General features: G+C 35.8%; 1 protein-coding gene and 1 pseudogene across 3 annotated transcripts; both read right to left on the bottom strand.

The window, feature by feature from the left end:
• The window catches only part of LOC111298825 (15-cis-phytoene desaturase, chloroplastic/chromoplastic-like), a 62,958-nt pseudogene extending 47,060 nt beyond the window's left edge, over positions 1 to 15,898 (bottom strand).
• LOC111279744 (15-cis-phytoene desaturase, chloroplastic/chromoplastic-like) lies at positions 44 to 3,836 on the bottom strand. 3 transcript variants are annotated; one of them, XM_089756689.1, is made up of 5 exons: positions 2,917 to 3,836; positions 2,587 to 2,777; positions 2,053 to 2,240; positions 1,474 to 1,636; positions 44 to 1,243 (listed from the first exon to the last, which is right to left on the bottom strand). In XM_089756689.1, the coding sequence occupies exons 2-5, from the start codon at positions 2,644 to 2,646 to the stop codon at positions 1,184 to 1,186; spliced, it is 471 nt and encodes a 156-aa protein (XP_089612815.1). In that variant the 5' UTR covers positions 2,647 to 2,777; positions 2,917 to 3,836; the 3' UTR covers positions 44 to 1,183. The 3 variants fall into 3 exon arrangements, with proteins under 3 accessions (XP_089612815.1, XP_089612816.1, XP_089612817.1); XM_089756690.1 differs by having other exon boundaries at positions 2,587 to 2,715; positions 2,917 to 3,835; XM_089756691.1 differs by lacking the exon at positions 2,587 to 2,777 and having other exon boundaries at positions 2,917 to 3,828.
• Positions 15,899 to 16,085: the final 187 nt, after the last annotated feature.

The following is a 16,085-nucleotide window of genomic DNA, read 5'->3' on the forward strand; positions in this document are numbered from 1 at the left end:
TTTCTCCTCCAAAATATCACAACCCAATCCGATATAGCTGCCATTAGTTTCAACCAGAACCCAGTTTTTTTTTTTTTTTGCAAACATGTCCTGTAAGATTTCCCCTGTTCTTTTTATACTTGTCCTGCAATCCGATATCCCCTGTTCACTACTCTTGCTTCCAATTTCAACCAGAAGCAGTCACTTTGGTAATTGTCACCTATGTAATGTTAGTTATAACCAAAAGGGGCAAAAAAAAGAGAAAAAACAACATCAACAACAACTATCATTGAAGTGTAGCGTTCTTCTAAGTTTTGGATTCTATCTATTGTTCAGTACTTCGTTTTTTGTTTTCTGGATTATTGTAGGAAAGAGGGTCAATGAAGAGATTCAGAGAAACCTAATAGAAGGGAAAGGACCAATTTGTCGTGTTCATTTAGGAAGCGGTTATCTCCCGATGGAGTGTCTTTCTCTGCATGCCAATAGCGACAAGAAAAAATTTACTCGGGTAACGAGGGACCATAACTAGTTGTTACAAAACAAAGCCTTGCTATGTGAGTAATAATTCTCTAAAATTAAGTAGCAGATATACAAGAATTAAAGAGATTAAGTGAGGATGTACTATAAGTGTTCCTAAATAAATAGCCTGAAACATAACTCTATCCCTACTCTATATGTTCTTCTCTCACCTGTCGAATTAAACACTAGTAAAAATATTTTTTGTTTGTCCTTTTCCCCTTCCATACTCGCACTTTAATCTTTCTACAAAAGGGAAGCCTCAATTTCTAAATTACAGGTTACCACTCAATCTAGTGGGGTTGCAATGTCAATGAACTCAGTCTTTCTATCTTAATTTGTTGACTTAAAGATGAATAATGCATTCTACAGCATAATTGTGATTATGATTATTTATGATGACGATTCCTCAAAAACTTAGAAGTTGCTAGAATGAGGAAGATTATACAGATTCCCTTTCTTTTTCTTTCTTTTTCTTTTAACAGGCTAATTGAAGATCATATAGATTCCATCAAAAGAATTTTACACGCAGTTTGTGATGCTGTCTTTGCACATGTTACAGATTTTATAGGGGTATATGATATATATATATGTGTGTGTGTGTGTGTGTGTGTACTGCTGAGAGACCACTAACCTACTCGCCTTGAACAATCGAACTTGTGAATTTTTGCCTTCAACATAAAAGTCATCAGTGAATGTTTGCTCCTGTCAACTTTCTTTGTCCCAAAGTAAGAAGCAACTTGTAATCCTGCATATTTCGATACATTAGAAGTGCTGAAACAAGCACAACAGATAATTTCATTTCATCGTCCTATTGTATGGACTTATTGCCACCTTTACAAGACTCTCCTGGCATAGTATATAGTAACAGGTTTGGCATCTAAGACAACTAGTAATTGAACTTTATGTGGGGAAAAAGTGAAACTTATGCCGGTTCAGTTACAGCGACATGGCAGAGCAAAATAATGCAAAAAATACCTGTACAATAGACTGTGCACAAAGCTTCCCTGAGAGAACAGCACCTTCCATTGAAGCTAAATACTTTTGCTTTGTGTAATCACCTGCTAGATAGAACCCCTCTATCGGAGATCTCTGCAAGGGGCGGTAGGGTTCACAATTTGGAACAGTTTTATATAAAGATCTGAAATGATAATTAGCTTTTAGTTTCAGTAGGAATCTAGTGACCAAGGTACAAATGTAAATTGATTTAAGGCCTGCAATCCATTTAATATAAGTGTACAGTTCCACATATAGATAAATGCATTCATGCATGCATGTGCAAACATATGTATGAAATGCTACTGAAATCCTGTTTAGAGATCGAATGAAAGTTTGTCCAAGATAGCATTAAAAGCTTCCATGAAAAATTTGAAATAAATATTTCTCACATGTTTCTAGCACGATTATACTCTTTGATGCATCACTATATGAATATAAGGGGAAGCCATCACCAGCCATGTATTTTTCAGCCATGGCATAACATTTCAAGAAATGGCTTGGATTTGATTTTTAAAAAAAGTACTAATAAAGATTCTGAAAGAATGCACTCAATCTAACCTTGGTGTTATAACAATATGATACTTTATGACGTTTGCTTTGCTCTGATCTGCAGAAATTTCATCAGGAAAGGGCTTTGCAAGTTCCTTCATTGTGGCATCAATAATTTCTGAGTCACTCTGTGCAATCCATTCTTCTGCAGGGGCAAAAACTAACTCCAGCATGGATTGGTTTGGATTGTAATATTCCTGCATAAAACAATAAATCATTAAGTAGTGGTTGCATGCATGAATGGGGAGACAAAAAGCTAATTCAGTTAACCTCTTTTATATAACGAAAAAAATTATTAAAAGGGGGAGTAACAGTAATGTCTCTGCACCTATCATTTTATTCTTTTATAATTATTACTTTCTCAAACTTTCCTTTTTCTCAATTCTCATGAAAGGTTGAGTTAAAATTACACTTCTATATCCAACCGTTCTTTGGATTTGACAGTTGCCAATAATTAATAGGTTCCCCTTCCAAGGCTAAGTCAATTTTTGTACGTAATTTTCCCATGTTCATCAATACCAGTGACTTCAATAGGTTGCTTACCTTCTGCCTTAGATTGGGAAACAGGAGTTTGATGACTATTGGACACCTGATTACCGCCATTTGTTTCAGGCATTGCTTGGCTATCAATAGGCAGAGACCATAGACTGGAAGTAATAATATCCCTACACTCTGGTTTCCACATTCTTATAAGCAAATAACTTTCTTCCTCAAAATTTATTCTAGTTCCATTTCTACATGAATATCATGAATTTAGAAAGACGTTTAGCAAAAATTCATAAAGCTACGATGGGGCAGGCAGATAACAAGCATGAGAGCTGAATATAGCAAAGAGGGGGAAAATTAAAGGGCTGATAGATTAAGGAGGAAGACCTGCTGAAGAGTAGATGATCATAGGTGTTCCTCAATTTCCTATCAAACCTGCAAATGGAGATAATCTATATCACTCAACCATGGGCTCTCATATTAAATTTTGGTGGGAAAGGTATAAATATATACATATTGCAGTCTTGAAACGCAAAAAAGATCTGAATATCATAGCACTATAGATAATAATGCATCTGTTTATAAGGGAATAGCACACATGTATTACTAAATTCATTTCATCAGTGAAGTGCAGTGAATTAATAAGAAATTAGGGACAAAAATGCTTGCTACAATAACTCTGAACAAAAATAATGCTGCATTCTGATGGGAGATCAGTGAACGGTGTTGGGGACAATGTAAAACCTAAAGGTTTTAACATTGGTCTAAACTTGTGATGCATGAATCCTTCATTTTTCTGACTGCTCGTTGAAGTAGGAAACAGCTCCCAGCCATCTCCACTGAACAATTACCCCTTGCATGTGAATTTCGTCCATATTGGGCTTTGAGTTTAGCTCCACTCTGCTTATGAGCACTGAAAAGTACTCCACAATTTTGCCCTCTCATTGTGACTCTGCACAGCATTGGCCACAATATAACCTCAAATGAACTACCCCTTTTCTGTATAACCTCAAATAAATCACCCTTTGTTTGTCCCCTTTTCAATGGGAAAATAAGAGAAAACCATGGGATATTCAACCAAAAGCCCAAAGCTTATTAATACAGTTTAAAGATGCTGACATGAAAATAATAAAATTGCACCACATAACAACAATTGGAAACACATGCATGCTCTTCTAAACTACTCTTAAAAGTCTATGCAACCTAGAGAGTCATAGTGTCACGGACCTAAGGAACAGTCCTGAATCCCACATCGAACATAATAGGAGGGTCACTGGGGTATATAAGGGTTCACACCACCTCCGCCTTGTGAGGCGTCTTTTGTAGGACAAAACCGTGAGGCCAGGGGGGCCAGAGCGGACAATACCTCACAAGGGTGTGAACCATGGCGGTTAGGTTAATCTGGGACGTCGGATGAGTGGATGCCTAGGTCCCGGAGCCCCGCGGGTTCGGAGCTTAAGTCTCGACCCGTGACAAGTGGTATCAGAGCCAGCCCTAAACCATTCGATCCACGTCAAGCGCCTCAATGGAGGTAGGCAGGGTGGCCAACCTCCGTGACGAGGGCGTCACAAGGTTGGGTGGGGGAGAATGTCACGGACCTAACGAAGAGTCCTGAATCTCACATCGAGCATAATAGGAGGGTCACTGGGGTATATAAGGGTTCACACTACCTCCGTCTTGTGAGGCACCTTTTGTAGGACAAAACCGTGAGGCCAGGGGGGCCAGAGCGGATAATACCTCAAAAGGGTGTGAACTGTGGCGGTCAGGCTGATCTGGGACGCCAGATGAGTGGATGCCCGGGTCTCGGAGCCGCGCGGGTTCAGAGCTTAAGTTTCGACCTGTGACAAGAGCACATGCCCAACACTCTTGCTTTTTGCTTAGAAGGCATTTCAAATGAAGGACATAATGTAAATGATGAGCAATATCTTTTGTGAAGGGCTGAAAAACATATACCAGTCCTTCATTTCTCCAGCACTGTTCTGATGTGGGACTCTATACCCTAGGTGCTCTCAACTGGATTATAATATGCTGCATCAGCACTCAACCATTCAGCTCATGGTCAAGATCAATACCCATATATTATAGTTTCTTCCCCTAACACTTATTTTAAGTTTATATGTTAAATCAATTGAAAAGATATCAATAGAAGTCAACAGGATGTACTTACTTCAAACAACATCTTTATGAAGTGCAAAGATTTAGAAAAGGTTTGGGGGAATGAGACAGACCAATAACAATACCAATGAATTGTTTGAATAAACAATAGAATTTGTTACTAACTATGGAAAAACTAAGAAATTAAACTGTGTGAAAACAAAGAGAAAAAACTGAATGTATATTAAAAAACTGCTCATAAAGAATTATACAAGAACCTTAGGTTTAGATACAACTAACTAGGGGTTAAACTAGAAAACTAAATTTACTTAAAAAATTGATCTTATAATTGAGGGATTATCTATCCTAATTTTTTATCCTTAAATCTAGGGATACAAATACTTAATTTTAGAGATACAAATATAAATATACAGATTACAATATTAAAACCAGCTGTAAATAAGGGTTTTCCCATACTCCTCCTAAAGCTGGTGAATAGGTGTTTTCCATTCCTAGCTTGAAAATAATTTCTTGAAATATTGCATTGCTGAGACCTTTAGTCAACACATCTATAAGTTGACCCTTAGTTGATACATAAGGTGTACAATCAACCCACTGTCTAATTTCTCCTTTATGAAATGCCAATCTACTTCAATGTGTTTTGTTTTGTCATGTTGCACAGAATTGTGTGCAATGCTTATTGCAAACTTGTTATCACAGTAGAGTCTCATTGCTCCATCCCACTTTATCTTCAAGTCTTCTAGGATAATCTTTAACTATAGTAGTTCATAAATTCCTTAAGCCATTGCTCTGAACTCTACTTCAGCACTTGATCTTGCTACTACATTCTGTTTTTTACTCCTCCAAGTCACAAGATTATCACCTAAAAAAGTGCAATAGCCTGAGGTGAATCTTCTATCAGTTATTGAACCTGCATAATCAGCATATATATATGCTTCTAGAACTAACCTGAATTTCTTTTGAATAAGATACCTTTCCTAGGATTAGCCTTCAAATAGTGCAGTATACGGTAGACAGCCTATAGGTGCACTTCTTTAGGACTATGCATAAATTGACTTACCACACTCATAGCATATGCTATATCAAGTCTAGTATGTGAGAGATAAATGAGTCTTCCAACTAACCTTTGGTACATCTCTCTATCTACAACAGCATCTTTATTAGCTTTTTTAATTTTATGATTAGGATCTATCGGGGTATTTGCAGCTTTATATGCGAGCTTCCTAGTTTCCTTCAAATGATACATTATATATTTCTGTTGTGAGATGAAAATACCATGCCGTGAGTGAGCTACTTCAATTCTTAGGAAGTACTTCAATCTCTCTAGCTCTTTTATCTCAAATTCTCTAGCCAAAGACTATTTTAGAGATTCTCTCTCTTTTTCATCATCCCCAATTACAATTTATATCATCAACATACACTAATAGAACTATGACTCTCCCTGAATTAGAGTGTTTGATAAACAATGTGTGATCTCCTTGACTCTGTTTATATCCTATTGCTAGCATCACTTTGGTAAATCTCCTGAACCAAGCCCTAGGAGACTATTTAAGGCCATATAAAGCCTTTTTCATCTTGCATACTTTGTTTGCTTCTAGATGACCTCCAAATCTGGTGAAACCTTTATATATATTTCTTCCTCCAAATCACCATGTAGAAAAGCATTCTTTACATGAAATTGTTGAAGCTACCAATTGTAATTTACAGCCAATGATAATGAAATCCTAATTGCATTTATCTTGACAACTAGAGCAAAGGTTTCTTGATAATCCACTCCATAGGTTTGAGTGTAGCCCTTAGCCACTAACCTAGCTTTATACCTTTCAACAGTACCATCTGCTTTGTATTTTATAGTGAAAATCCATTTACAACCTAGTAGATTTTTTTCTTTAGGCAACTCTACCAGTTCCTATGTCTTATTTTTCTCTAAGGCCTCCATTTCTATTTTCATGGCTTGCTTCCATTTCTCACTGAATAATGCCTTGAATAAAGTAGTTGGAACATAAATAGTATTTAGGCTCAAAAGAAAATTTTTGTGGGATGGTGAGAATTTTTCAAATGACACAAAATTAGAGATTGGGTATAGTAGATGCTTAATACATTCTCTAGTTCCTTTCCTAATGGTAATAGATAGATCATAATCACTAGTTATAGTTTTAGGAGATTCATGCTCATTTTGAGAAATAGCGTCAAAAACTGTAGTTACCTTATTTCCAAAGTTAGAATCAGGTTCTTGTGTCACGGGTCAAGACTTAAGCTCCGAACCCGCGCGGTTTCGGGATCCGGGCATCCACTCATTCGATGTCTCAGATCAGCCTACCTGCCACGGTTCACACCCTTGTGAGGTATTGTCCGCTCTGACCCCCTAGCCTCACGATTTTATCCTACAAAAGGCGTCTCATAAGAAAGAGGTGGTGTGAATCCTTTTATACCCTAGTGACCCTCCTATTATGTTCGATGTGGGATTCAAGACTCTTCCTTAGGTCCGTGACATTCTCCCCCACCCAACCTCGTGACGCCCTCGTCATGAAAGCTAGCCATCCTGCCTACCTCCCTTGAAGCGCTTGGCGTGGATCGAACGGTTTAGGGCTGGCTCTGATACCACTTGTCATGGTTCAAGACTTAAGCTCCAAACCCACGCGGCTCCAGAACCTGGGCATCCACTCATCCGACATCCCAGATCGATCTACCTGCCACGGTTCACACCCTTGTGAGGTATTGTCCGCTCTGGCCCCTTTGCCTCACGATTTTATCCTACAAAAGGTACCTTACAAGAAAGAGGTGGTGTGAACCCTTTCATACCTCAGTGACCCTTCTATTATGTTCGATGTGAGATTTAGGACTCTTCCTTAGGTCCGTGACACTTGGACTAGCATTGGTTTAGGATTTGGAACTTTTCTTCTTGAGTACACTTGTAATTCCTTCATAGAATCAAGAACATTATTATCTTTTGTTACATCTTCTGTATTTGGAATGAGTTCAAACTCAAATTCAATGTTTGACTTGGGCTTAGCAAAAACAGGTTTTGACTCAAAAGAATTAATGGGTGAAAACGTTCAAGAAAAGGACAAATCAAGCAAAAAGAAGTCTTTATCCTTATCTTCCATGAATGAAGTCTCCCCTTGAAGATAAGGTTGAGTAAAAAATGGTTTACTTTCTTCAAAAGTGACATCTGTAGACACATAAAATTTTTTGGTAAAAGGATGATAACACTTATACCCTTTTTGAGTTGATGAATACCTCATAAAGATACATTTAATCACTCTTGGGTCCAACTTTCCCCTATTATGACTCTGAACATGAACAAATGACGTACAACCAAATATCCTAGGTGTGAGGTTATTTGTGGTATTAAGGTTGGGATAGAATTGTGAGAGTAATTCCATAGGAGTTTTAAATCCCAAAACCCTTGAAGGTAACCTATTTATAATGTGTGTGGCAGTGAAAACAGCTTTCCCCCAGTAAGATTTGGGTACATTTGCTTGAAAAAGGAAGGCTCGAATTGTGGTTAGTAAATGGCTATTTTTTCTCTCTGCCACTCCATTCTATTGTGGAGTATTAACATATGATGACTCATGGATAATCCCTTCCTTTTGGAAATAGGTAGATAGACTTTGGTTGAAATAATCTCTTGCATTATTAGACCTAAATCTCTTGATTCTCACTCCAAATTGATTTTGGATCATGTTTTGGAAGTTTAAAAACACACTATTCACATCTGATTTGGATTTAAGTAAAAAAATCCAAGAGACTCTGGTACAATCATCTATGAATGAAACAAACCATCTTGCACTAGAAATATTAGAAATTGTAGAAGAACCCCAAATGTCATGTGAATCAAGTAAAAGGGAGTAGAACTTCTTTTATTACAAATTGGAAAAGACACACGTCTGTGCATTGCAAGTTCACAAACATCACAATGAAAATCTTCAACACTTAATCCTTTGAGCAAAGAAGGAAACTTGTTTCTCAAAGTTCCAAAAGAAGGATGTCTAAGATGAAAATGATAAAGCTAGATTTTATCTTTATTAAAAGATTTTTCAGAAAGAAATGACAAAGGTAAATTGTTCTTGATATTACTTGTGTTATTTGATATCTCAAGATAGGATAATCTATCTTTCTCTTTAGCAAGTCCAATCCTCTTCCCTGGACTCCGGTCCTGAAATTCACAATAAGAGGGATAAAAAGTCACTTTGCAATTCATATCTCTGGTAAGTTTTGTATAGATATCAGATTAGTAGACAATCCAGGAACATGAAGAATATTTTTGAGAACAAATGAAGGATTAACTTCAACATCTCCTAATCTTACGACTGTAGTAAGTGAACCATCTGCAACAATAATTTTTTTATTACTAGGACACAGGGTATATGTACTAAACTTCTGTAAGAAATGTGTCATATGGTCTGTGGCTCATGAGTCAATGACCCAAGAATTCGTAATAGGCTTAACCGCAACATTTAATCTATGAGAACCAGAAGCTTTACTTGAACTAGAGACCTTACCCAAGAAACATACCACAGTAGGCTTTTCAATGGTTTTCAATAGGTTTCTCAGCTTTTCAATCTCTTCTCTGTCGAATTTTTCTTGTTTCTGAGACATCTGTAGTACTCCGGTGATTTTTTCAATTGACATTTCTTCAAATTAGGTGGTAGTGATATCTTTTTTTGAACTGAAACAAGTCTTAAGATATAACCAAAAATGACTCTTAGCAATGAAGGCTAAAGAAGGGAAAAATAGAATGGCTATGGAGGCCTTAACAAGGTTTGACAATGAAGGCCTAAATAGGATTCGACAATGAAGGCCTAAAATAGAAGTCAACAATGAAGGCTGAAAATTTTGCTTCCTAAGAAGAGCCGAAAACTCTGATATCATGTGGAAAAACTAAGAAATTAAAATGTGTGAAATACTACGAGAAAAAACTGAATGTATATTGAAAAATTGCTCATAAAAAATTATACAAGAAACTTAAGTTTATATACAACTAACTAGGGGCTAAACTAGAAAACTAAATCTTCTTAAAAAACTGATCCTATAATTGAGGGATTGTCTATCCTAATTTTTTATCCTTAATTCTAGGGATACAAATGCTTAATTTTAGAGATACAAATATAAATATACAGATTACAATATTACAATCAGCTATAAATAAGTGTTTTCTCACACTAACCATATTTGAACATTGATAACTGGAACTCCAACTAATTTATCTAATTTCTTGAAGTATGAAATCTCTCTCCAATCTTCAGGCAAAAGTGGCTTGAGGATATCAACTGACAAGTTCTACATCCATCAGCTATTATTAGAGAAGCTGGTAATCTAGTAAAGCTAAATAGTACTATTCAATAGGAAACAGAGTATATCTGGAGTTGCAATTACGTAAGCATCTCCTTCAATTGTATTGCCATTATTTAGAAGAAAACTCTTCACAGTTCCATCATCATTGAGCTCTATTTTCTTTATTCATGAATTAAGCCGGACCTCACCACCCGGTGATTCAATATGATTAACAATAGGCACGCAAAGCCTCTTAGTAGGGTTTCCATCCAAGAATGCCATCTTTGATCCATTTTTCTCCTGTTGTTGGATTTTCATATATTCTTAGCAAGCTAGTGTAATGTTGTAACAGCTTGTTTTCCTTCTATTTTGTATAACCTTGACTGTATAAAAATGAATGAACATGACTATCCAACAAATGTATATTCAATGAACCTTATTTGCAGTACAAATTACAAAAGCATCACCACCTGTAGATGCTTCTAGATTCTAGAATATCAGAGTACACGAAAACATGCAATCTCAAAGTGATTGGAGAACATCCAGTGCACCAAAATTAAAATTACCTGTCTGTTAATCTAATAATGATGTATTAATCGAGGTGTCCAAGTTTCATATTTATAGATCTTTGTGACACAATAATGTCACTACCATAGACATATGGCATAAGTTTTCTGTTTCAAGTAAAATTCAACCATGGATCATTTAATGATTTTGTTGCTGATTCTGTATCCAACATAATCAAGTTATAAATATAAAACCAGTGGGGCAGGCAAACAAGGGAACTATACCTGAAGAAATCGACTCAAAGCAATCAATATACATTGCATTGAAAGTTCATCGGGGTTAATGAAGTTCAGTGCCTTTGACATGGCAATAAACACCTCATCAGTCACACGATCAGGTATGCCCTGAAAAAGAAAATGATGAAACCAGTTTTCTTTACTTTTAATCATTTAACAATTTTTTGCTACTTAAAGCAATTCATACCAGATTCATTGACAATGACACATGGGCATTCTTTAAATGAATGTGCATGGGCATTGTTTAAATGAATGTGGAGGGTAATGCATACATTAACTGATAGACTTTGCATCACCTACAAAAGTTCATTCTACTAAATATAACTCCGCACAAGGCAACTTGGTTTCTAAAGTTTCTTTTCTTACACAATTTCATAAATTCACACCTCTCCCTTTCCCTCTCCCTCTTCCTTTTTCCATTTTCTTAGAAGCCTTCGGCAATACTTTTCTCCCATCTAAAAGTTTAGCATCATGATATTTCATGTTTCACTCATATAAAATGAAGCACCAGCACTAAAATCAATGGACAGTCATGCACACATTTAATACTATGAATATAGTACAGAAATGAGACTCCTAAGGGAACCCGAGTGACTTCAAACAAATCCAGGCGTAAGGATTGTTACTCTATTATACTTATACTCTTATGCACCTTTCTCAAGCAAGAAAAGTATCATGTATTTGGTAAAGGCTTAAAACTCTGTACCAGACCCATACATGCATGCAACCACAGGACAGCAAATTAATTGCGCCATTATATGAGCAAAACTTAACGTTGACGAGGCTCTTTTTGGGAAGTTTTTTTATCAGGATGAACTAAGCTCACCACTCAGACACCAGCCAAACTTGCAGCTATACCATTTATGTATGTGCTAATAGCCTCGAAAGGAGAATTTTGTCAAAAAAATAACCGGCATACCTGCTTTTTCATCCACTCTTTTAACAGTTAAACCATCTTGGGCTTCAACATAAGGTTGTCCACCAAGCATTGCTGGTAAGAGTCCTATTGCAAACTTTACTTTCTCAGGCCAAGTCAGCATTTCATTGTTCTTCAAAATGGCCCATATCCCTTTCAGTTTACATTGATAGGAGATATAAGCAAAGTAGATGCAAATTGTAATTTTTTACTTTCATAGGTGTTAGTCCTGGCATTCAGCGTCTGTAGAAAAAATTCCACAAATTTAAATGATAAGGGCAAAACAAAGTTTCCCAATCACCCCAATGGGTCCAACAGTAATATGGATCAGACACATTCTAAAAGAGGAATGTAATTCAGCCCCCAATAAGGCATGGCTTCCTACATACATGGACAAGGCAAAAATAAATAAATAATAACAAAAGCTGAGATCTATTCCTAGATCAAAACCCTACAGAACGAAAATTCAAGCAAACAATCTAGGGATTTGTATCAATCACACCAGAAAAAAAGATTAAAGAATTGAAACAGGGAACAAGCAAACATAGAGAAATAAGAGATGAAGAGCTTTTGCGAATTTCCTACCATGGCCACAACGAGAAGAAAACCCACCGTTGAAAGATCAAGAAATTATAATTGGTCATCCTCCCAAAACTCTTACACCAAACCGTTATGAGCTGTTCTCATTCACATGCTCATTGGCAGACTTAGAAACACCGAAAGACTCATTTCCTATATGAAGAGTCCGGAAAGTTCATACGCAAAAGAGTGAGTTCATTAGAATCCCTTTTGGATTGAATATGCTGAAACAGAGCCAATTTGATAAATGAAAACTTGATAAACCGAGAAAGTCAACATTCTGCCACAAGCTAGTGTAGTTCCAAAAGTGGCCCAACTCTCAGAGTTCAAGATTTCAAGAAAGCAAAACAATAATCTTCAATTAAAAGGCATACAACTTAAAATCAATTAGCAATAAGTGGAGAAACCTGTCTTGAATATGAGGTTGGTCCTAAGAAGCCCCAAATTAAACAATCTTGGATTACCAGGACCTAATGAGGACAACTAATGCTTCAGTCTTATATTTTCTACTATGACAAACAATTAAAGGAAACTAAGGGAAAGGCGATGAGCAATTTGGGTGACTGACAATAAATACACATAAATGGAAAGAACAAACATCAATAGCAAACTGGTATATATTGACTAACCTATAAGATAGAATGGCGACAAGAGCGAAGAACTTGTTCCAACTATTAATTAATCATTTAGAACAAGGTGTTGTATACCAAATATTAATTAATCATTTAGAACAAGGTGTTGTCTACAGCCAACCAATTAAATCAAAACAGGTACACAAACAGGCAGTTCTATTTTCCTACTGTTTGTAAAAGCAAAAACACATTTTCATAGATTTGTGCAAACATATACAAACTTTAGTTACCATGTATTTAAGTTGTTTACCATTTATGGGTGCAGGTAGAGCTTCTGGAAAATCAAATCAGCTGAACTCTCCAGGTTTATTTGGCATTGCAATATCATAGAATGCTCCTTCCATTGCAGCCGATCATTGATGCCAAGTTCTCCAAACAAGTTTTGCACATTTGGGTAAGCTCCGACTTGCCAAAAAGAAAGGAAAAAATAAATAAAAGAGATGTTGAAATGTATCAGATAGTTCGGCACAATAAAACAGTCAGGAGATGTAGAAGAAAACAATAGGTGGAAATATTGTCCAAAATTTCCACAAACCTATGTCTTTACAACTTTCAAGTACTAAAAAGGAGGATGATAAAATAAAACAAAATAAAGAATCAAATCAATTCTGAACATGAAATTTCAAATACAAGGGTAGATCCTTCAAAAATGTAAAGAGGAAGACCAGATGGGGAAGGCTGAGAAAACTAAAAAATGTATCTATACTTACAGAATATATGTAGGCCTGTCTCATACCAATCTCCATCATCATCTCTCCATGCAGCCACCTGTTTAAAATAAGACCAAACTCTAATCTCTCACAGAAGACAAGGATAAGGGAAAAGAACACCTTAAACCACATAGGTATGCATGCCATGGTAAAAGCTTAAAATTTTAACAAGAAGCCATTTAAAGGTTTTTTAATTGATAAAAAATCATCAATTTAGTTTAAACCAAAAGTTTTTTTTTTTCTTTTGCATGCGACTGGAGGCTTGAGAAAAGGCATTATCCACAGAAACTCAAGTTAGTCATTAATGCAGTTTAGTTTCACATGGTAAACATTATTTAATTTATGCTGCATGCCATAATTCAGCAAAATAACTAAAGCTTCCTTGAATAAATCTTGCAGTTAAAATTGTGTTGTCTTCATCAAAGATGAAGTGTAAGATATCTCCTCATATTATGCGCAATAAGATTTTAGAAATGAGAAGATGATACAATAATATAACAGGTGTAAATTTCTATGAAAAAAAGTGCCAAAACCTTTCCACCTAGAACATCTCTTGCTTCTAATAACAGAGGTTTGTGACCTGCACGCTAAATACTTTCCAGTTGACAAACCAGCCAAACCTGCAAAAATTCAAAAGTGGCAAGTCTAGTCTAGTAGCAAAAACAAACTCAAGTGATGGATCATAAATTAAATCTAGAACCCTGTAATGAACTAAGATGTCATTCATAAGACTAATTCCCAAAAAGAAATACATGGCAAAGGCATGCAGAAAACACAAAAGGAACAAAATTTTAGGTATTACACCAATATCAACCCAAGGCCAAAGGGCTATATTTACATTCTAACAATAGCTTTTAAGCAAGCAGATTCTTCTTTATCTATCAAACAAAAGCATATTCATACTTGAAAGTTAACCCTTGGAATTAGTAAAACGAAACAAACAACATGTTTACATTCACAGACTCCTATGACAGAAGAATACCAAATTATTACCTAATTATTCTTGCATGCAAACCATCCAATTCTCACAAAGCACAGGGCCCTAAATTGGCACAGCCTTCTAATAAAACTAGATATGGTCACATCAGCAAATAAAATGTAAAATAGGAACATTTTGAACACAAAGTCACAATCCAATGACAGAGTATGAGACTCTCGACTGGAAAAATGTTAATAAATTTAGCTAAAAACCAAGGCAGAATGAAGTCTAGGCAAAAATTCAGTTCATCCGTATGAAAAAATAAAAAATAAAAATAAAAACTTTAAGAAATTTAGCTACAGCAAAGGCTCAAAGAAGCCACCAAAAATTCAAACGGTATAGAAAATGGATTTCCTAAAGGACAAAGAAAACAAATATCAGAATTAAGAGAAAATTCATTCCTGCACCAGCAATTATGACTTTCAATGGCTTAACTGGACGGGGAGCAGAATGAAAAGAAGCAGAAAAAGAAGCAGCCTCCAAAAATTAACAGTACTCTCAAGCTCTGGTCTTAGATAATCTATGCAAACTACCTGGCTCATAATAATAAAACAAGTAACTATTATTCATCTCACTATTACAAAAGGGTAAGGTTATCCAAACATTCATCAAAACCAACCAACCTGCAAAGGACAAGCACCCTTACTTGACATCTTTTTAAAGGGAATTCTCAAGGTATTGCCCATGGATTCACCACTTCTAAAAGCTAAGACACTTCCCATGCTTATTGAATTGCTTTTAAAGTTTAAGTGCACAGCAGCAACACTGCCACAGAGACTCATTTTCCTCAAAACCAATAACCGAAAGTTCAGATCTTTATGACCCAATTCAACTGCAGCTGTTGCAAATAAGCAAAAACAAGAAATGGTTAATTGTAGTTTATCAACATGAAGAAGAAGAAGAACACATAAAACTATCATAAACAGAAAGCAAAATAAACCCTTTTTTGCCTTTACAAATCCAAGTACAAAAAAAAAAAAAAAAAAAAAACTACTTGCTTCAAAAAGAGGAGAAAAGGGAGTTGAGATGCAAATTGAACACCGCCAAAGCAACTAAAAAGAACCCAGAGAAGGAGTAGATTGAATTACAGAAAAGATTACTAAAATACTTGACTTGCCTTAGTAGTAGAAACTTAGAAGTTAGAAAGCGGGATATGGACAGCGAGCTAGGACAGCCAGAGGAAGTGGTGGAAGTGATATTAACGTGTACTAGTATTTTTAAGGCTTGAGAGTTCGGGTTTGGCCTAACCGAAATACAGGTAAACATGACATATAAATCATACAAAACGCTTTTGGCGGATTGCTATTTTTGGGGCTGGTTGCTGTTTCAGGAATATTCTTCAACATTTTGTCTCTATTTTCTTTGGCATATAGATGCAGTTCTACCAAATACTAATGAGTACTTTTGTATTTATTATTTTATATTTCATATTATTCTAATAATCAAACATATAAATAATAAGAGTTCATTCAATTAAGCGCACATATGCTGATTTAATTTTTGAACACTTTAAGTTTAAGAAAAGTTATACGTGTAATATGCTCC

The sequence above is a fragment of the Durio zibethinus genome, chromosome 27 (assembly GCF_047325235.1).
Source record: "Durio zibethinus cultivar Kanyao isolate XHJ-2024 chromosome 27, ASM4732523v1, whole genome shotgun sequence".
NCBI classification, from domain to species: domain Eukaryota; kingdom Viridiplantae; phylum Streptophyta; class Magnoliopsida; order Malvales; family Malvaceae; genus Durio; species Durio zibethinus.

What these genes read in the sequence shown, in the direction of transcription:
- LOC111279744 (XM_089756689.1), bottom strand. Translation starts at nt 2,646, where the DNA reads ATGGCGGTAATCAGGTGTCCAATAGTCATCAAACTCCTGTTTCCCAAT. An exon ending in TTCCCAATCTAAGGCAGAAG is followed by an intron (nt 2,241 to 2,586) that starts GTAAGCAACCTA and finishes TGTTTTATGCAG; the next exon opens with GAATATTACAATCCAAACCA. An exon ending in CATATTGTTATAACACCAAG is followed by an intron (nt 1,637 to 2,052) that starts GTTAGATTGAGT and finishes TTATCATTTCAG; the next exon opens with ATCTTTATATAAAACTGTTC.